The sequence below is a fragment of the Oryctolagus cuniculus genome, chromosome 11 (assembly GCF_051225735.1).
Source record: "Oryctolagus cuniculus isolate XC-2025 breed Fujian yellow rabbit chromosome 11, ASM5122573v1, whole genome shotgun sequence".
Taxonomy (NCBI): domain Eukaryota; kingdom Metazoa; phylum Chordata; class Mammalia; order Lagomorpha; family Leporidae; genus Oryctolagus; species Oryctolagus cuniculus.
In genome coordinates, this window is record NC_142877.1 from 60047145 (window position 1) to 60068681 (window position 21537).

At 49.9% G+C, this 21537-nt stretch overlaps 2 protein-coding genes across 51 annotated transcripts in view; one reads left to right on the forward strand and one right to left on the reverse strand.

Moving 5' to 3' along the window:
• Positions 1–1969, reverse strand: part of R3HDM2 (R3H domain containing 2) — a 176089-nt gene extending 174120 nt beyond the window's left edge. For 27 of the 50 annotated variants that reach the window (XM_070052492.2, XM_070052481.2, XM_070052490.2 and 24 more), the window contains exon 1: positions 1648–1940. The gene's annotated coding sequence lies outside the window, so the exon portion shown is untranslated. Of the gene's footprint in view, positions 1–1647 lie in introns of all 50 variants that reach the window. The other 23 variants (XM_089308580.1, XM_070052463.2, XM_089308576.1 and 20 more) reach the window with 4 other exon arrangements.
• Positions 1970–5764: 3795 nt separating this feature from the next.
• Positions 5765–20031, forward strand: INHBC (inhibin subunit beta C). The gene is made up of 2 exons (XM_002720908.6): positions 5765–6249; positions 17097–20031. The coding sequence occupies exons 1-2, from the start codon at positions 5937–5939 to the stop codon at positions 17837–17839; spliced, it is 1056 nt and encodes a 351-aa protein (XP_002720954.1). The 5' UTR covers positions 5765–5936; the 3' UTR covers positions 17840–20031.
• Positions 20032–21537: the final 1506 nt, after the last annotated feature.

Sequence of the window (21537 nt, forward strand, 5' to 3'; positions counted from 1 at the left end):
TTTCTTTCCTTAGCTCCTTCACTCCCCAGAAGGCCACAATAACTAGGGCTGGAACAGGCCAAAACCAGAAGCCACGAATGTGGGCCATCCTCTGCTGCCTTCCCAGGCACCTTAGCTGGATTGGAAGCAGAACAACTGGGACTCAAACCAGCTGATATGGGATGCTGGCTCCACAAGTGGTGGCTGAATACTCTGCACCACAACACCGGCCCAAGGCTCATTATTTTTGTTAGGCAAGTTTTTAAAAAATGTCTTGAAGTGGGCATTTAGACTAGCAGTTAAGCCACTGGGATCTCACTGGAGTACCTGGGTCTCACACCTGACTCCAGCTTCCTCCTAATGCACACCCTGGTTCCTGGCTCTCAGGAGGGAGCCAAAGTCATTGTGTGCATCCGGGAAGTGAATCAGTGGATGGGAGCACTGTCTCTGCCTAAAAATAAATCTTAAAAATTTTTGAAATAATTATTTTTAACTGTGACGTTCTGCTGATAATTTAGTGGACACCAAAACCACTAGAACTGTAACTGTGAATTTCAGCTTCTGTGACAGAGTGTATCAGACTTTCAAGAAAAGTTTCTCTGTTCTATTGATATAGAACAGGGGAAGAAAGACACAATTAAAAAATGAACTGAAATAACCTATCACCTCCTATGCTACTTAAACTTTTGGGTCTTCCCGCCCCAAGCTCCGGAAGGGAGAGAAAGTACTGAAGGAAGAAGGGGGCTGGGGAGGGGCTGATGCGAGGAAGAGGAGCCACAAATTGATTCAAGTGTCGATCTGACTGAAAATCCAGCAAGACGCCAGAATTTGCGACGTGCCTACAGAGAACCTGTCACCTCCCGCTTCCTCAGATTCTCCACGTCACCTACCAACAACAGACAAGGCTATTAACCTGTTTCAGGTAAGTCTATTTGAAAAAAAAAAAAAAAAATACAAGGACATTCCATCCACTTGGAATCGATCTGAACATAAACTGTCCCACTTTTCTTTCTCTGCTTTGAATGCAGCCCTGGGGCTGTTGTCAGTTACTTCTCACATTATCCAAGAACAATTCAGTCTGAATAAGTAGATATTCGCTGCAAGTAATAGGCTAATGGTCACCACTGCTCGCGAGTGCAGGCTCTACGGGAAACCCATCTGATAAGTTTTCAGGGGCTCAAGAGTGAGTGAGGGGCTTAGCGTAGGCCCAACTTTTTAAGCTCCAGAAACATCACCCTGTTTGTGCCAACTCGAATCTGTGCTCCAGGAAGAAGCTCGGCCATCTCTCCGTGCCGTTTTCCCAATGTTCAGAGGAAATCGGGCACCCAAGAACCACATGGAGCCAGTCTCCCCAAGTACCACAGGGGCGCAACAGTTTTTAGGTCCCATCGCACAGGCCACAGGTGGCGCCGCCCCCCGCCCTCCGCCCCAAGGCCCCCGCTTCTCGCCTGCGCTCCTCGCGCACACTCGGGGGGTCTCCGGCCAAGGGCAAGTGCTTTCCGGCGGGCTCCGGCCCTGACCCACCGCCCCGGGGACCCCGCAGCTCCAGCGTGGGGAACCCAGGCCGAAGGGCCTCCGCCCGCCCGCCTGCCCGCCCGCGCGGCTGCCACGCCCCCTCCCCAAGGGCCGCCCGGGCCGCCCGCCCCCTCGGCCAGGAGGTGGCCTCACCTCACGCGGGCCGTAGCGGGAAGGGCGCCCGCGTCTCCGCCCGCCGCCCGGGCCCACGGCCCCTCGGCTGCGGCTCGGCCCCGACGGCCGGCGGCGGCGCGCTTCTAGGGGCGGGCTCTTCTCGGCGGGGGTTTCCCCCGGGCCCAGGGCGGGGGAGCAGGGGGACTGGGGCGGGGGAGGGGGAAGGGGCTTGGGAAGGAGGGGGGTGAGGGGAATAAAAGGGGGAACCAGACCCGGAGAGGGAGAAAAGGGGGGAGGGGGAAAATCAGAAGGGGAAGAAAGGCCCAGAGTCCGCCCCCCGCTGCGGCCTGCGCGCTGCGTCACCACGTCCGGCGTAGTCGTCACCGCGTCCTGCGTTCCGCGCGTTCCTGCTCCCTGCGTGCGCCTCTCGGCGCCGGCAGACGGCCACGGCCTTCCCGCTCTCTGAGTCCGGGCGCGCGCGCACTGGCTCGCGCCCGCGCTCGCCCTCTGTCGCTCCCGTCGCCTGCACCGGTGGGTCAGGCCGCCAGTTCCTGGACCCCAGGGCTCCTTAGTCCGCCTTAAACACGTCCACACTGCCAGGTAGAACCACTCCAGATTTTAATATAATGGTAATAATGATGACCTTTAATTTCAACTTAGCACTTTCAAACAGCCTCTTATTTACGCGCCCAAGAAGAAGCATATGCCCAATATTTATTTGTTGTACAGGTGGATAAAGGTACTTCCAGTAGATAAATGTCCATTTTTCGGATGAAGAAGCTGACTTAGAAGGAACTCAGGCTGTCCTGTTAAAATCACATTCTTAGCATCACCCCCTTTCTAAGGTATAGTTCTTTTTCTCAAAAGTCATTTTAAACTTCTAGCCTCCTCCATTCTATCCATTATAGCAGAATCAGCTTAGTTATTGACTATGTGTATTGGGATAATTCACTAACCAGCTTCCTCAAGTAAGCACTGTAATCTTAAATCTCTAGAATTCAACCATTAGTTACTATGTGACAGGAACTGAGGTAGGCAAGAAGAAAAATAATAATTATGGTACAGTGTAAGTGCTTTAATAGAGAGATTGCAATGTGTTATGAAAACAAAAGACAGCACAGTTCGTTCTTAGGGGGAAGATACACAGTAAGCTACAGAGAAACCACAGCTGAAATTTCAGCTAACCTTGTAGAATATAAATAGGAGTTTACCAGAGAGGTTAGAATGCAGATTCCAGCAAAATCATAGAGGTATGAAATTCATCTTTCCTTCAAGTTCTACTAAGTTCAAGTTGGGGGCAAGAAGCAGTAATGTCCAGGAGAAAATAATAGCCAATATTTGTATTATGTATGTACTGAGAGGTACTCAAAATGTTCATAAAAAAAGGGAATTTAAAGAATAAATTTGGAGGGCTGGCACTGTGGCTCACTTGGATAATCCTCCGCCTGCGGTGCCAGCATCCCATATGGGTGCCATTTCTAGTCCCAGTTGCTCTTCCAGTCTAGCTCTCTGCTGTGGCAGTGGAGGATGGCCCAAGTGCTTGGGCCCCTTGCACCCACATGGGAGACCAGGAAGAAGCAGCTGGCTCCTGGTGCAGCGCCAGCTGTAGCAGCCATTTGAGGAGTGAACCAACGGAAGGGAGACCTTTCTGTCTTTCTCTCACTGTCTATAGCTCTACCTCAAATAAATAAAAAGAAAAAAAGAGTAAATTTGTTTTCATGCAAAGAAATTTTTGAAATCCATGCACAGTTTTCATAATACATATTTTCCACATGCTATGAAAAAAAAACTGGCACCAAAATAAACTCATGCGTTTAATTTTGCTTTTTTTTTTTTAGAGGCAGAGAGGTCCCATCTGCAAATGGACTCCCCAAATGCCTACAATGGCCAAGACCAGGCCAAGCTGAAATCAGTCCAGGTCTCCCACATGAGCGACAGGGGCCCAACCACTTGAGTCATCACTGCTGCCTCTCGGATCTGCATTAGTAGGAAACTAGAGTCAGCAGCCAGAGTCAAGTGTTGAACCCAGGTACTGCAGGCTGGGATGTGGGCATCTGAACTGCTAGGCTGATACCTGCTCTCCAAAACTGTTTTTAAATTAGATAGTGGTATTGATTACACAGGTCGAATAGACTCAAGACCACTGAATTATACTAAATTGTACACTCTGAACTCACTGAATAAACTCAAAAACACTGAATTGTGCATCGGGCCTAGCAGTTAAAACACCAGTTGGGATGGTCATTTCCCAGATCAGACTACCTGGCTCTGCTTCGGATTCCAGCATCCTACTAAAGTACACCCTGGGAAGTAGCAGGTGATGGCGCACGTACTTGGATGGCTGCTGTCCATGTGGGTAATCTGGGTTGAGTTCCTGATTCCCGTTTTCAGCCTGGCCCAGCGCCAGCTGTTGTAGGCATTTGGGGAGTGGATCAGCAAGTGAGAGCTCTCTGTGTCTCTCTGCCACTCAAACAAAAAGGAAAAAAAAATGTAAATTTTATGGTACATGAATGATATCCATAAAATTGCCATTTTTAACAATATATAATGCTGAAAACTAAGAAATCTATCATGACCCCTATAGAGAAGAGTTGAAAGACTATGATATTCAAAAAAATCAATATGACTTTGGTGTAACCTCTGAAAAGCAGACTGGACTATAACATTTACTCATTAATAATAAATATGGTTTAAGGGGCCGGTGGTGTAACATAGCCGGTAAAGCCCCAGTCTGCGATGTCAGCATCCCATATGGGCACCAGTTTGTGTCCTGGCTGCTCTCTTTCCAATTTAGCTTCCTGCTAATGGTTGGGAAGAGCAGCAGAAGATGGCCTAGGTGCTTGGGCCACTGTGTGGCCCACGTGGGAGACCTGGATGAAGCTCTTGGCTCCTGGCCCAGCCCTGGCCATTGAGGACACTTGGGGAGTGAACAGAGGTGGGGAGGACCTCTCCCTCCCTCCTTCCCTCCTTCCCTCCCTCCCTCTCTCTCTCTCTCTCTCTCTCTCTCTCTCTTTGCCTCTGAATAAATAAGTAAATAAATAAGGTTTAGGCACCTGCATTATAGACCAGGCACTGTGCTTGTGAAGTAACAGCCAGTGGCAGAGACAACTTGCTAAGTGAGTGCACTACGGAAGGCACTTGCAAAGGGAGTCTGGGAAAACAGAAGGGTAACCATTGGCCAGGTTTCATCACGTGCAGAGGTGCAGGTACTCTGGTTCTTAAACTTATGTAGCAGGAATCATAAAATTTGATTAAGCACTCACTGGGTGCTGGCTATGGTTATAAGTGTTTTACAGGATTATTTAATTCTCAAAACCCTAATGAATAATCATTACAGGCCTTATAATTCCATATTCAAAATCCTAGGGCTAGGCATGTTTCAGAATTCAGAAAATTTCAAGTTTTAGAAAGTGAAATCCTAGTAAGCGTTCTGTCATTCTCTCATTCCTTCAATGAAGAAATCCAGTAACATGCCGGGGGACACACAGCTAGCAAGAGGAAGGGACAAAAGTGAAAAACCTGTGCTCCTGCCCTGCCCCCCCCCCCAGGTAAACCCTTGCTGTGGGGACAGAGGCTTTGCCCTTGAGATTCACCACTCAGGATCTTTGATGGAGAGAGCTGAGAATTCTGAGAAATCTCAAAACACCTTTTCCTGGGCAGAACAAACCCCAAAGGGTGAGCGCATCTGGATCTCAAGTCCCTTCTCAATGTCAGTCTTGCCCGTGAAGATGTGTGTAACCTAAGTCACTTCATAATGGATGGTCCGTCCCCCACCCCGACAAAACCCACAAAGGGGTAGCAAAGATGGCTCAAAATGACAGCACCGGGAGAGAGGCTGAGGCGTGGGACGCGGGATTGGTAAAACACTGGGCAAGGAAGAATGCAGCTCCTGATGTGACAGTGACCCAAAGGACACCTTTGGCACCAGTCTTAAATCCTCTGCTCTTCCCCTGCCCATGCCCCCAAGGCCTCCCAGCAAAGTCAGTGATCCTGAGGAGGAATTTCAGCTCTCTAACCTTTGTCCCCAGGCCTGGCAGCTCACATGGATGGCAGCTGTCTCCCAGCATTGGCCCGGGGACATTTCTTTCCCCAAACAAACCAACTTCTCACTTCCCACACTCTGTACTTTCACTGACTCATCTGCCAGATTCTACCTGTTGCTGGCTGCGTTTCCATGTCAGATGTTTGGCTGCTCTATGCCCTCCACAAAGGAGTTGTGCCAGCTGGACACACGCTCCTTCCAGAGCCCCTGACGGCTGGGACGGAGTTGAGACCACTGCTGTTGAGACCCTGAATTGGTGTGATTTGAGGAGGGCCCTCCCCCAGCAATGACCTCCTCATTGCTCCTGGCTTCTCTGTTCTTGGCTGTGGCCACAGTGGCCACTCCCAGAGGTGGCGATCAGTGTCCAGCATGCGGGGGGCCTGCCTTGGACCTTGAGAACCAGCGGGAATTGCTTCTCGAACTGGCCAAGAGAAGCATCTTGAACAAGCTGCACCTCAGCCAGCGTCCGCTCCTGAGCCGGCCAGTGTCCAGAGCGGCTCTGAAGACCGCACTGCGGCGCCTCCGTGGGCCTCCATGGGGAACACCTCTGGAGGACGTCAAGGGACAGGACTATGAGATCATCAGCTTTGCTGAGACAGGTGGGTTCCCAGTCTGTAGCTCTTCCCCAAAACCTGATCCTTCAAGGAAAGGGCATGTTTCCTCACCCACCTCCATCCTGACTCCCTCCCCTGAACCATCCTCTCCCACCCTGGAATCTGCTCTCACCCCCAGGCTCTCACCCCCAGCTCTTTCTGGTAGCTCACACCTGACCAATGAGCAGCTGGAATGCTGGTGAACTTCATTTCTTTAGAGACAGCCTGGCCCTCATCACCTCGGCCCTTTTCCCTGTAGGACCCACAAATCTCCATGGGCTGCAAGGGTGAGCTCTTCCATTGCTCAGGTCCGGTCACATTAGTAGCTTGAAATCAAATATGGTGCGAGAATTTATACCATCAAAACGGACAAACACTACAAATCAGGGACTTTACTACTTTCTTCCCCCACCCCACCTCCTGGGCCAGTTGTCAAATATTTACCAATACACCACTGCCTGTGTCCTAAAAATAGAAGTTTTCTGCCTCCCATACACTTAACATCAGTGCAAGGATGGGCACGATAACCTTCATGAGATCCTTCTGCTCAAAGTGGGGGACGCGAGAGCAGGAGGCTCAGAGTAGTCACTAACGCATAAGTTCTGACCTCCCTCCAGGCAAGTGCCTCCGTCTGCCCCAGACTTCCCTTGTGTAGGGCCTGGTTTTCCCTGGTTGTATTTTCCCACTGCTCACCACTTCTTCTGGGCTTGTCGACCCATACTCCTAGCCCTAGCCTTTCTACTTTCTCACACATCTTTCATTTTAAACAGGAAATGGCCTGTGTTTGTGGCTGAGTAAACTCAGCCTTGCTTCCTGCCCCCCCCAAAAGTTGAGGCCCAAGAGCTTCTTTTCATTTTTAATTGTGTTCCCTTTTCATCCAAACTGGTGCTGCTCTCACCATGAAAATTCTCTTTAAAACCCCGCGGGCTTTCTGAATAATCAGTTGCAGTCTGCTCAATTAGACAGAAGGCACCCCTCTCTAATGAGACAGATGCTTCTTTAGGCTACGAGTCAGTGTTACAAGACAACACCTTTCAGATTCTTAGAAATCCCTTTGTCTACTTGAGAGGATCTACAGAATTTCACTTTAAATTTTAGTTCTCAACAAGATGTTAGATCTTAACAAACAGTTTTACAGGTCAGCCTTTCTTTGTTTTGATCTTTGCTCTGAGCCCAGATTGTGTTTTACAGGCAGCGAACTGGGTTTGACAGAGAGCGGAGGTATGAAAAAGGATTTTATTTTTCAACCTAGCAAGTCCTTTTAGAAATATTTTCTCTAAATTCTGTTTGAAAATTGAACAATTCCTTTTTAAGTTCATCTCTCTCCTGAAATGCCTTATCATAGGCAGCTAAAATAAGCCAATTGGCATTTTCAGCATTCCGCCAGGAAATAGCTCTAGCTAGATTCACAACTTTGTTAGATATCTTTTCTGGCTCCCAAGTCACCACGGGTGACAGCCAACACACACCACAGGTTCCCCTTCCTCCAGCTTCCTGTAGCAGTTTCCCTTTGCTCTTCTTAGCTTCACGAACAGTCTTCTCTGCCCTAACCTCTGCTTGCCACTCAGTCCCAAAGCCAATGCCAAGGCTGTCTTGTTTGGGCAGCACCCCACTTCTGATACTGATTTCTTTTTCTGTTATTTATAATGTAACACCAGGAGTGGGCATTTGACACAGTTAGGGCACCACTTGATATACAACTGCATTCCTTATCAGAGTACCTGGGTTTGAGTCTCAGCTCTGCTTGCCATCCAGCTTCCTGCTAAAATGCAGCTGAGGAGGTAGCAGGTGGTGTCTCAAGTACTTAGATCCCTGCCACCACGAGGGAGACCTGGATTGAGGGCCAGGCTCCTGGCTTCAGGCTGGCCCAGTCCCAGGTGTTGCAGACATGTGAGGAGTGAATCATTGAATGGGAGATCTGTCTGAATCTGTTTCTCTCTGCCTTTCAAATGAAAATAATTAATTGAAATGTATGTGTATGTGTGTTTATAAATATATACATTAAAAAAACCAACACATAAGCCGGCGCCGCGGCTCACTAGGCTAATCCTCCGCCTAGCGGCGCCGGCACACCGGGTTCTAGTCCCGGTCGGGCGCCGGATTCTGTCCCGGTTGCCCCTCTTCCAGGCCAGCTCTCTGCTGTGGCCAGGGAGTACAGTGGAGGATGGCCCAGGTGCTTGGGCCCTGCACCCCATGGGAGACCAGGAAAAGCACCTGACTCCTGGCTCCTGCCATCGGATCAGCGCGGTGCGCTGGCCGCAGCGCGCCGGCCGCGGCGGCCATTGGAGGGTGAACCACCGGCAAAGGAAGACCTTTCTCTCTGTCTCTCTCTCTCACTGTCCACTCTGCCTGTCAAAAAAAAAAAAAAAAAAAAAAAAAAAAAAAAAAACACATAGATGCTTGAAGCAAGAAATTCACTTTTTTGATATTGTGGCTGGACTGGTCTTATCTGACAGTTCTCTCCATGTATACAGTTGAGGTCACTCATGCAACTGCTCTCAGATGGGACTAGAATATCAAAGATGTTCTCTGTTACTCTAAAGTCTCCCTTTACATGGCTTCTCCCCTCTTAGTAGCCTAGCCTAAGTTTCTTTTTCTGTTTAAAATTTATTTGAAAGGCATAGAGAGCAGTAAGGAGAGCTACCAATCAGTAGTTCGCTCCCCAAATGCCAGCAACAGCCAGGAGCCAGAAACACAATCCAGGTCTCCCTCATAGATGGCAGGAACTCAGTTATTTGAGCCACCACTGCCTGCCAGGGTCTGTATTGGCAGGAAGCTGGAGTCAGGTGCCAAAGCCAGGAACTAACTCAAGCATTCTGATGTGGGATGTGGGTGTCTTTATATATATAAGTAACATTCTGTTATGGTTGTTTTTGTTACTTTGGGTCCATTTTCAGTGTACTAGTCCAGGATTTTTTATTTAAAACTTTTTATTTATCTATTTGAAAGGCAGAGCAGCAGAGAGAAAGTGAGAGATTATCTGCTGGTTCACTCCCCAGATGACTGCAACAGCCAGGGCTAGGCCAGTCAGAAACTAGGAGCCAGGAACTCAATCCAGGTCTCCCACTTGGACAAGGGTCCAAGTACTTGGGCCGTTTTCCACTACCTTCTTAGGTACATTAGCAGGAAGTTGGATTAGAGGCAGAAGAGCTAGGACTCAGATAAACACTCAAACATGGAATGCTGGTGTCACAAGCAGAAGCTTAACCCATTGTGTCAAAAGCCAGCCCAGATTTGGGCATGTTAACTACTTGGTTAAACACCTATCTGAGCCTAGGTTTCTTTGCAGCACTGTGAGCAGCTTCCTTGAGTAAGAAACCTGAATATATGGATACCCAGCAAGTTTTTGTACACACTAGTCTTGCTAATTGTCTCATTGGCTAAATCACATCACATGACCAAGACCAGATTTGATGTGGGAAAGGACAGCACAAAGCTATAAATATTGGGAGGTGTTGGTCCCTGAGGGTCAACAAGGTAATGAATGGCCTACGACAGGCCCTGCTGATCACATGTCTGCATCCCATAACTGGAGTAACTCAAGAGGTTCTAACTGTAGCACGCTAGCATGACCTCGCAGGAGATTAGTTGGGCCATTCAGACTAGGATTTTGGAATTGAGACACTGGATGATCAGCTCACTTAACCAGGAGAAGCTGAGGGGAAAGTCTGCAACTCATGACCTGGCGTCATGATTTTGGGACCTGAGAAAACTGACAAGGAGGCAGACGTAGATCCACAGAAAGAAGTATAAAATGTATTTTCATGGAGAGACAGAGATGAGAGAGATCGTGTTGGCCCTCACATCTGTAAACAGCCTTATTCAAATAATGACTGTTTGAACTTCATTTCCTGCCTTTTTATGCTCATGAAAGTATCAGTTGCATTCCCACAATAAAGCACCCTTTACTTGATAAAGAAAAATAAGGCATTTTTTAAAGATTTATTTATTTATTTGAAAGAGTTAGAGAAAGAGAGAGAGAGAGAGATCTTCTATCCACTGGTTCACTCCCTAGTTGGCCACAACTATCGGAGCTGTGCCCATCCGAAGGCAGGATCCAGGATCTTCTTCTGGGTCTTCCATGTGGGTGCAGGGGCCCAAGGACTTGGGCCATCTTCTGTTGCTTTCCCAGGCCACAGCAGAAAGCTGGATTGGAAGTGGAGCAACCGGGACTCAAACCAGTGCCCATATGGGATGCCGGCCTGCAGGCGGCAGCTTTACCCACTACACCACAGCACCAGCCCCCACAATAGACATTTAACTGCTTCCTAGACAAGTTTAGACTTAATTTGCCAATGAGATTTTTGAGACCATGAATTTTATGACCCATCTAAGTCTTTTTTTTTTTTTTTAGATTTACTTATTTGTTTGAAATGTAGGGTGACAAAAAGGGAGAGACAGAGATCTCCTATCTGCTGTTTCACTTCCCAAATGCCCACAACAGCTGGGTCTGGGCCAGGCTGAAACCAGGAGCCAGAAACTCCATCTTGGTTTCCCACTTGTATGGCAGGGGCCCAAATACCTGGGCCATTTTCTGCTGCCTTCCCACGCAAAAAGGCAGGAAGCTGGATTGGAAGTGGAGCAACTAGGGCTTGAACCAGCACTTTGATATGGCATGCTGATGTAGCAAGTGGTGGCTTAACCTACTGCACCACAACACTGGCCCCTCCACCCAAGTTTTTTTTTGGTTTTGTTTTGTTTTGTTTTGTTTTAATTTTTTTTTTTTTTGACAGGCAGAGTGGACAGTGAAAGAGAGAGACAGAGAGAAAAATCTTCCTTTGCTGTTGGTTCACCCTCCAATGGCCGGCGCACCGCGCTGATCTGATGGCAGGAGCCAGGTACTTCTCCTGGTCTCCCATGGGGTGCAGGGCCCAAGTACTTGGGCCATCCTCCACTGCACTCCCGGGCCACAGCAGAGAGCTGGCCTGGAAGAGGGGCAACCGGGACAGAACCGGTGCCCCAACCGGGACTAGAACCCGGTGTGCCGGCGTCGCAAGGCGGAGGATTAGCCTAGTGAGCCGCGGCACCGGCTCCACCCAAGTTTTTGAAAAATAACTCTGATATCAGTGTAAAAGAAGAATGGAAGAACTGAAAGACCACTCAACAAATGTTTATTGAGTATCTAGTACATACCAGGTGCTAAGGGCACAATGGCGAACCACACAAGCACAGTCTCTGCCTTCATGGAGCTTACATTCTAGCTTGTGGGAGGAGGGAGTGGTAGAAGTACAAGTGTTCTTCAAAAAGTTTGTGGAGGGACTGGCATGGCATAGCAAGTTGAACCACTACTTCTCATGCCAGCATACCATTCTGGAGTGCTGCTTTGAGTCCATGTTTTTCCATTTCTGATCCAGGTCCCTGCTCATGAACCTGAAAAAGCAGCAGAAAATGACCCAAGGACTTGGGCCTTTGCCACCCCCATGGGAGACCTGGATGGAGTTTCTAATTCTTGGCTTTGGCCTGGCCCAGTCCTGGTTGTTGAGGCCATTTGGAGAGTGAACAAGTGGGTAGATATCTTTGTGTCTCCCTCTCTCTTTGTCACTCTACCTTTCAAATAAGTCTTTTTTTTTTTTTTTTTTAAAGCCAGGGAGTGAAGTGTGGCATTTTGGCGTAGCTGGTAAAGTCACTGCCTGTAATGCCAGCATCCCATATGAGCACTGGTTCATGTCCCAGCTTGCTCCACTTCTGATCCAGCTCCCTCCTAATGGCTTGGGAAAAGCAACAGAAGATGTCTCAAGTGTTTGGGCCCCTGCCACCCATGTGGGAGTCCTGGATAAACCTCCTGGCTCCTGGTTTTGACCTGGCCCAACCCTGGCCATTGCAACCATCTGAGGAGTGAACCAGCAGGTGAAAGATTCTCTCTCTCTCTATCTCTCTCTCTCTGTGTGTGTGTGTGTGTGTGTGTCTCCCTTTCTCTCTGTAACTCTGACTCTCAAAATAAATAAATAATTTTTAAAAGTTTATGGAAAATGGAATTAAAAGATACATTTTAAAAAATTATTTGTGAGGCAGAAAGAACGAGAGCAACAGGTTCTCAAATGCCTGCAGCAGTCAGGACTGGGCCAAGACTGAAGACAGGCGCTGGGAACCCCATCCAGGTCACCCATGTGGGTGAGAGGAACCCAGTCACTTGAGTCACCATTGCTGCGGCCCAGGATCTGCATCAGCAGGAAGTTGAAGTGAGGAGCAGAGCTGGGTATGGAACCAAGACACTCTGATAGGAAATGTTGCATTTCAACCACTAAGAAAAATGCCCACCCCTATAAATTTGTTTTGGGGCCCAAAACATTTGAAATTTATGCATAATTTTTTATAATCCACATTTTCCATGAACTTTTTGAAGGCCCTCACAAACATAATAAACAAATGAGCAAAGAACCAAGATTACAGAGACTGTTGGTGACTGTTGAGAGAGTTAAAGCTAAGCAGGATGATGTCTTAGAGAGATGGAAGTAGAATGGGGGACTGCTTTTTTAAAAATATATTTATTTTTTATTTGAAAAGGGGGTCAGCATTAATCAGTAGCAGATAAAGCCTCTGCCTATGACACCAGCATTCTGTATGGGTGCTGGTTCAAGTTCCAGCTGCTCCACTTCTAATCCAGCTCCCTGCTACTGACCTGGGAAAAACAACGGAAGATGGCCCAAGGATGCCCCCGCACCCATTTGGGAGACCCGGTTGAAACTCCTTATTCCTGGCTTTGGCCTGACTGGCCAGCCCTGGCTGTTGTGGCCATCTGGGGAGTGAACCCCCAAATGGAACATTTCTCTGTCTCTCCCCCCCTCTATGTAACTCTGCCTTTCAAAAAAAAATCTTTAAAAAGAAAGAGACACACAGAAGATATAGATGGAAAGATTTCCCATTCTTTGAGTTACTCCCCTGCTGTCCCTAACATCTGGAACTGAGCCAGGTTAAAATGAGGAACCTGAAGATCAATACGTGTCTCCCATGTGGGTGGCAGGGATCCAAGCACTTGATCCATCACCCATTGCCTCCCAGGGTCCACATTAGTGGAAAACTGGACAAGAACCAGCCAGGACTTGAAACCATGCACTCCTGAATAGGATGCAGATGTCTTAACCACTGTGCCAATCTTCTGTCCCTAAGGGCTAGTCAAGGAGGCTCCTCTGCGGAGATGTTTGAGCTGCATGCCAAAAAGGAGTCAGTTAATCAAAGATCTTGGAAAGACATCATGGCAAAGAGAAAAGCAGGTGAAAAGGCCATGGGATGGGTTCATGTGTGGTAGTTCAGGAAACAGAAAAGAGTCTATGATAAGGAAGAGTGTAGTAATTAAATGACAAACCACCTAAGCACATAAGTTTCCCATTTCAGGAGTTGGGTTGTATCCAATTATCAGTGAAAGCCTTTGGAGGGGTTTCAGCTGAGGAGAAAGAGCTGATCAGACTCATACAGTAGGATTAGTCTGGGAACAGGCGTTATCATGTAGCAGGTTAAGCTGCCACTTGGGATGCTCACATCCGATGTCAAGAGTGCCTGGTTTGAGTCCCACCTCTGCTTCTGGTCCAGCTTGGAGACAGCAGGTGATGGCCAATGTACTTAGGCCCTACTGGTGTGAGAAACCCAGATGGAGTTCTTGGCTCCTGGCTTTGGCCTGGCCCAGTCCCCAGTGTTTCAGACATTTGGGGAGTGAACCAGCCAGTGGAAACTCTCTCTCTCTCTCTAGCTCTATCTGTGGCTGATATCTGAAGAATGGTTTGAAGGGTGAGTGGACCACTTAGGAAGCTATTGCTATCTTTCAAGAAAAAGATGATTGTGTATTGGAACAATGTGTTATAGAGAAGGTAAAGAGAAGTGAAATTATATTATGAATTGGGGTAGAGTTGATAGTTCTTTCAGGTAATTTCAAAGGAAAGGATGAGGACAATGAAGATTTGAGCTAAAGTAATACATTTACAAGGAAGGGGAAGATTGGAGGAGGAATAGATTTGGATTGGGGAGGTAAACTTAGAGTTCTCTGAGTATGAAAAGTTTGAGGTATCATTGGATATTCAAGTAGAATAGTAGATAGGTGGCTGGATATACAAGTCTGGAGCCCAAGGAGAGGTCAGGGCCAGGGATATACACGGCACTCATTTTTGAGAGCCATCAGCATATAGACGGAATTGAAAGGCATGAGAAATGATGAGTTCAGCCTTGGGAGAGTATGCATAGAGAGGAGAAGGGAACTTAGGACCTCCGACATTTAGAGGCCAGGCAAGGGAAGAAGAGCTGTCAGTAAAAGAGACAAAGATGGACTGGTCAAAGCCACCAAAGCCAAGAAAAGGAAATATTTAAGGAGGAGGAAGTGCTTCACTGTGTCAAACACTGCTTAAAGGTCAAGTAAGATGAATGTAACGAGATAGATTTGGAAGGTGTTGGTGACTTTGACACGAGCAATTACAGTAGAGCGAATAAAAACCCAATGAAAATGTTTCAATAAAACAGGAGAGATGGTGAGGAGAAATTGGGCAAATGTAATGAGGATATAAAGAAATGTAGACATTAGAACTATGTTGATGAGGAACTAGATGAAAAGTACAGGAGGTGATCACAGGATTTCTAGAGATGATACGCAGTGTAGGAGTACTACCAATTTTTTATTCCATTTTATTTGAAAGGCAGAGACAGAGAGACATAAAGAGAGGTCTTCCAGGGGCCTGTGCTGAGGCATAGCAGGTAAAGCTGCCAGCTGCCGTGCCGGCATCCCATATGGGCACCGGTTCGAGACCTGGCTGCTCTACTTCTGATCCAGCTCTCTGCTATGGCCTGGGAAAGCAGTAGAAGATGGCCCAGGTCCTTGGGCCCCTGCACCCGTGTGGGAGACCCGGAAGAAGCTCCTGGCTCCTGGAATTGGATCAGCACAGCTCTGGCTGTTGCAGCCAACTGTGGAGTGAAGCAGCGGATGGAAGACCTCTCTCTCTCTCTCTCTCTCTCTCTCTCTCTCTCTCTCTGTCTCTCTCTGCCTTTCATTCTCTCTGTGTATAACTCTGACATTCAAATAAATAAATAAATCTTTAAAAAAGAGAGAGGGAGAGGTCTTCCATCTACTGATTTACTTCCCCAAATGTGTGCACTGGCCAGTGCTGGGCCAAAGCAAAACAGGAGCCTAGAACTCAATTCAGGTCTCCCATATAAATGGTAAGGACCCAACTACTTGAGTCATCATCTTCTGCCTCCCAGGATGCTCATTAGCAGAACACTGGATCAGAAGCAGAGGAGCTGGGGCTTGAACTAGGCACTTTGATGTGGGATAAGAGTGTCCCAAGGGACAACTTTCACCATTATTCCATTATTGGGGGGTTGGGACAAATTGATTTTAATGTGCTGGCAGAACATTCATTTTACAAAATTAAGCAATTAGAAATTTAGGCCTGAAGCACAATGACTACCAAATCTGTATGTCCAGTCCAGATATTCACAATGGCCACCAACATAAAGAGTATGCTGACTGACCGACCATGTTCATAAGAGCTCCCCTCAACATAGAGTGAAAGGAAATGAAGGTCAAAGACAGACCTTGGAGGGGCAGTTGTTTGTTGCAGCAGTTAAAATGCCACTTGGGATGCTCCCATCCTATATCAGAGTACCTCGGTTTGAGTCCCTTATCCTCTTCTGATTCCAGCTCTCTGCTAATGCACAGCCTGAGAGGCAATAGTGATAGCTCAGATACTTGGCTCTCTGTGACTTCCATGGGAGACCCAAATCAAGTTCCAGGCTCCTGGCTTTGTCCTGGCCCAGCTCCAGCTGTTGTGGGCATGTGGGGGAGATGGAAGACCTCTCTCTCTCTCTCTTTCTCTCTCTCTCTTTCTCTCTCTCTCTCTCTCTTTCTCTCTCTCTCTCTCTCTTTCTCTCTCTCTCTCTCCCCCAACCCCTCTCCTTCCCTCTCTCCCTCCCATTTTCAAGTAAATAAAAAATTTTTCATACAAGACAGACTTTAGAGAACTCTTGCCTGGAAGGATGATCAGAGAAAGGAAAGATAGCAGAGCCGGCGCCGTGGCTCAATAGGCTAATCCTCCACCTTGCGGCGCCGGCACACCGGGTTCTAGTCCCGGTTGGGGCGCCGGATTCTGTCCCGGTTGCCCCTCTTCCAGGCCAGCTCTCTGCTATGGCCAGGGAGTGCAGTGGAGGATGGCCCAGGTGCTTGGGCCCTGCACCCCATGGGAGACCAGGAAAAGCACCTGGCTCCTGGCTCCTGCCAGGATCAGCGCGGTGCGCCGGCTGCAGCGGCGGCCATTGGAGGGTGAACCAACGGCAAAGGAAGACCTTTCTCTCTGTCTCTCTCTCTCACTGTCCACTCTGCCTGTCAAAAAAAAAAAAAAAAAAAAAAAAAAAAAAAAAAAAAAAAAGGAAAGATAGCAGAGAAAACCAAGGAAGAATTATAATTGCTGTGTCATGGAAACACGAGAGGAACGATTTTCAAGGAAAGGGTAGTCAACAATGCTGTCTGAGTGTGTATGAGCCGCTGTCACAGAATACCACCGACCAAGTCAGTTGGCCATGAACAAAAATTTCTTAGCTCATGGTTCTAGAGGCTGGGAAGGCCAAGATCCAAGGGCTGGCAGCTGGTGAGGGCCTTCTTGGTGCACCATCCATGCAAAAGGATAAAGGCTGGGGGAGGGGGTGCTCTTGGTTTTCTAAAGGACTTTAATCCATTTGTGAGGGCAGTGCCCCCAAGACCCAAACACCTCCTGATACCACTGCATTTGGGATCAAATTTCCAACCCATGAATTTTAGGGGACACGTTCAAACCATAGCAAGTGCCACAGAGTTCAAGTTTGCTGGAAACCAAGAGCAGGTGGTTGGTAGAGCTGACATTTGGATGGCCGCAGTGACAGGCCTCTTGTATCCACAGGCCTCTCCGACATCAACCGCACTCGTCTCGATTTCCACTTCTCTGACAGAACTGTGGGCGGCGCGGAGGTCCAGCAGGCCAGACTCATGTTCTTTGTGCAACTCCCTCCCAATACCACCTGGACTACGACAGTGAGGGTCCTGGTGCTGAGCTTACGGGACACAAACCTCACTTTGGCTACCCAGCACCTGCTGGAGGTAGGTGCCAGTGGCTGGCACCAGCTGCTCCTGGGACCTGAAGCTCAGGCTGCTTGTAGTCAGGGGCACCTGTCCCTGGAGTTGATACCTGAAGGCCGGGAAGCTCAGAGCTCAGTCATCCTGGCTGCGGCTGCCCATAAGCCTTTCGTGGCAGCCCGGGTGAGGGTTGGAGCCAGACACCGAGTTCGACGACAAGGCGTCGACTGCCAGGCAGGGTCCAAGATGTGCTGTCGACAAGAGTTCTTTGTGGACTTCCGTGAAATTGGCTGGCATGACTGGATCATCCAGCCCGAGGGCTACGCGATGAACTTCTGCACAGGGCAGTGCCCACTGCACGTGGCTGGCATGCCTGGCATTGCTGCCTCCTTTCACACCGCAGTGCTCAACCTGCTCAAGGCCAACACAGCCACAGGCACGGCCGGAGGGGGCTCGTGCTGTGTGCCCACTGTGCAGCGGCCTCTGTCTCTGCTCTACTATGACAGGGACAGCAACATCGTCAAGACAGACATACCTGACATGGTGGTAGAGGCCTGTGGGTGCAGCTAGTGTGTGTGTGGTGTGGGCAACCCAGGGGTGGGGTGGGGTGCCAAACACACCCTCAGAGCTGCTCTTCCCCTAAAAGAGGGCCTTCCCTGCCGCTGCCTCTGTCCAGATGCAGACCCCTTGAGCAACCCATGGAAAGGATCCCACCTTGGACTTCAGGAGAGCTACATCAAAGAAGAACCACAGGGCCATCTTCATGATCACAAGTCTCTCTCTCACGGCATGGTCCGTCCAGCAAGTCTCACATGCTCACCCCCATCCGGGAACTCTGATCCACCTACAGCCATGAGCAGTGCAGTCTGGTTCCTAGGCAAAGATACCTTTAACTCAGCTTTAACCACCCCATAGCCCACTCTGTCTCCCAGCCCTGCCCACTAGAAGGCCCCCACTCCAGGGTGAGTTGACCCAGCCCCTTCTCCTGATTTTTCTGGGTCTCCAGAGCCCCATCCCTTGGATTCACCAAAGATTAGGTCATTCTCCAAGGTGGGGTTCACCACCTCTGTGTCTTGAGCTTCTGTCCTGCTAACTTGCCTAGGTGGGCTGCCAATGTTCTCTCCGCATGCCCTCAACTATTCTTTGTCCTTCTCTGTCCTGTGCTGTGCACTTAGGGGCTGACTTACCTGGGCTGCCCTGCCCTAGGGCTTCTTGCTGGGTTTGACTAAGGGGAGACACAGGCAGGGGACCACAGGAGAGGCAGGACAGAGGTCAGGGTACTTCTTATTCCTGTTCCCTCTCTGGGTGCCCTGGTTCTATGTGACTATTGCTATGCGGTGACCTAGTGCCTCCTGCCTGGCTACGTCCTGCCACAGTTTTAGCTTTGCCTGCATTCTGCTGGCGTTGTTTCATCACCACTAGGGGATCCTAATGGCTTTCCACTTTTGCTGGTCCCTCAGTGCCTCCACGCCCCTTGTTGGTCCCCTTAACCCTGGCTCTACCTCTGTAACGAATTCCTGCACCAAGTCACCTCGATGAAGAAGAACTAGACAACTGAGGGGACCTTCAGTGTCCTGCCAGGACCTTGATGACACCCAGGATGACACAGAGCCTTCCTGTCCTGCCTGCTCAGCTCGATCTTCACCTGGGACTCCTCAGGCCTGGCTCGCATATCTTCAAGCCTCCCCAGGGCCATCACTGATGGTCTCACAGCTGATAAAGACCTAGGTTTCACCTGCCCCTCTCCTCCCTCTGCACTCATTCCAGGAGATGAGAGAGACGGACAGCCAGTCCCCGAGCAGGCAGGCAGCCTGACGGCACACACGTGCTGGGAGGCAGCACCGTGCTCAGGGCTGGCTGCCGGAAACCCCTTCACCTTCCTCTCACCCACCCCCAAGACTCCGTCCAGGAGTCCTGCTGGAAGCTCCAACTGGACAGGGCCGCTTGAGTGGGAAGAGGAAGGGCTGGGGTGAGGAGAGGGCGGCATTTGCTGGAGACTGAGTCCTCTTCAGACCTTTGTCTGCCTTCCCCAGCCATCTGCTCCCTGTGACTGGACAGTCCAGAACCATGCGGTCAATACCGTCTGCAGCCCAAGGCCGAGTTTGCGCAAACCCCCTGTGTCCTCTGGGGGACGTGATGTCTGTGTTTGCTCAGCTTATAACCCCTCCCACCCGTGTAAGAGGCCCCTGTGACAGATGTGCCTGAGGAGAGCATCAGAGAGGGACCTCCCGCGGGACTGCATATTGGAGCTGGGGGCTTCCAGAGGTATCCCACCTGGGACTTTAGGAGACCTTAATCTAAGGAGGGCTTCTGGTATCACCCCACCCCTACCCCGCCTGGCTCCTCCCCTCCTCCACATCCCCCCTCCTTCCCTCCAGTCCTCAGGGACTGGATTAAAGTGAAGTGAGACACAAACCTGGTGGGCAAAATTTTAAGGAGAGGGCCAGCACTGTGGCATGACAGGTTAAGCCACAGTCTGCAGTGCCAGCATCCCACATGGGTGCCAGTTCCAGTCCTGGCTGCTCCACTTCCAATCCAGCTCCCTGCTAATGCACCTGGGAAAGCATCGAGGGATGGCCCAAATGCTTGGGCCCCTGCACCAGCATGGGAGACCTGGAGGAAGCTCGTGGCTCCTGGCTTCAGCGTGGCCCAGCCCTGGCCATTGTGGACATTTGGGGAGTGAACCAGCTGATGTCTCTCTCTGTCTCTCCTTCTCTCTGTCTTTCAAGTTAATAAAATAAATAAACCTTTAAAAAAATTAAGGAGAGACCAAAAAAAATTCATCAATCAAAATAAGTAATATTTAATGCAATGTTTTAAAATCAAAATGCAAAAATCCATGATTAGAAAATAGCATATTTTAACATAGAAACAGGGTCTGTATGATTTCTCCCCCTTTTTTGTAAAAAGGGGAGAGAATGGGGGATGGGCTGTGCCTTCCAGGGGCTGCACCAGACCATTTTCCCCCAGATGCTCCTAAGCCCCACTTCCGGCTTTTTGCATCTGGGCCAGGTAAGCTCTGGCATGCCTGCACTTCCTTACCCACCCCCAAGCTTGTTGCCACCCCCAGCCCCCAGCCAGGTTGGTGGTGGGGCGAGCAGTGAGGCAGATGGCTGGGGTATTTATAACCTGGGAGCACTTCTTGGGAAAAGTGACTAAGATGCTAAGAGCGTATTTATAGCTGAGTTCTGACGTAAGTGTCAGTGGGGAGGTAGGGCCAGGCCAGGCGCAGCAGCCAGGGGGGTGGGAAGAGCTGGAAATTGGGGGCACCTGACAGAGAGGGTGGCGGAGAGGTGGGGTCGGAAGCCACTTCTTGCTGCTCCTGCCTCCAGCTGCTGGCATCTCCAGGGAAGCCCTCTGATGCACCTTCATGGGCAGACTCACCCACCTTGCAGTCGATGTTCCAGACCCAGGGGCTACAGGACTGTCACCCACCAATCCTGACCCACAGAGAGGGAGCTGGGGAAAGCACCGCACAGAGGCCTCGAATATGTTTCAGGGCCTGTGGACAAAGGCAGGGTAGGCAGAAGGGTCCGAGAGCTTCAATGTCTCTTCTCCCCAACCCCAACCCCGCCACACGGTGCCCTGAGTTTCTAGGACGAGCCTGACACGCCTCACCGAGGGCCACTGCCACGTTGTCAGCATGATGAGGTCCAAAACCAAAGGTAGCCGTGAGGCGGGTCCTGAGGACAGCCTCCGTTCTCTGGCTGGGGGAGGGGGCAGCCAGTGTCTCCCTGTCTCTTGTAGGGGAGGCAGAGTCCCCAGAGTGCAAGTTTGAGTAGCACAGTCCTCCGCTCCCTCCGCTCCCTACGGCACTTCCCTCTCCCTAGGACGCTCCGGTCAGCGCAAGCCCGCTACCGTCCGGAGGCACGGCACTGCCACATGGTGGACACTAGTGGTACTGAGGCCCGGCCCTCAAAGTGTCAGCCACCTCCTTGGTGCCAAATCTCCTGATCTCTGGAGGCGGGCATTTGGTACAGCAGTTCCGATGCTGCTTAGGGCACCTGCATCCCATATTGGAGTGCCTGGGTTTGAGTTCCATGTCTGCTCCGGATTCCAGCTTCCTGCTATATACACACCCTGGGATGCAGTAAGGGATGGTTCAAGTCCTTGGGTCTCTGCCGCCCCCATGGGGGACCTGGCTTGGGTCTGACCAGGCCCCATCAGCTGCATGCATTTGAGAAGCAAACCAATGGAGTCGGTGTTCCAGACCCAGGGGCTACAGGACTGCGACCCACCAGAAAGATCTGTCTGAGACTCTGTCTCTC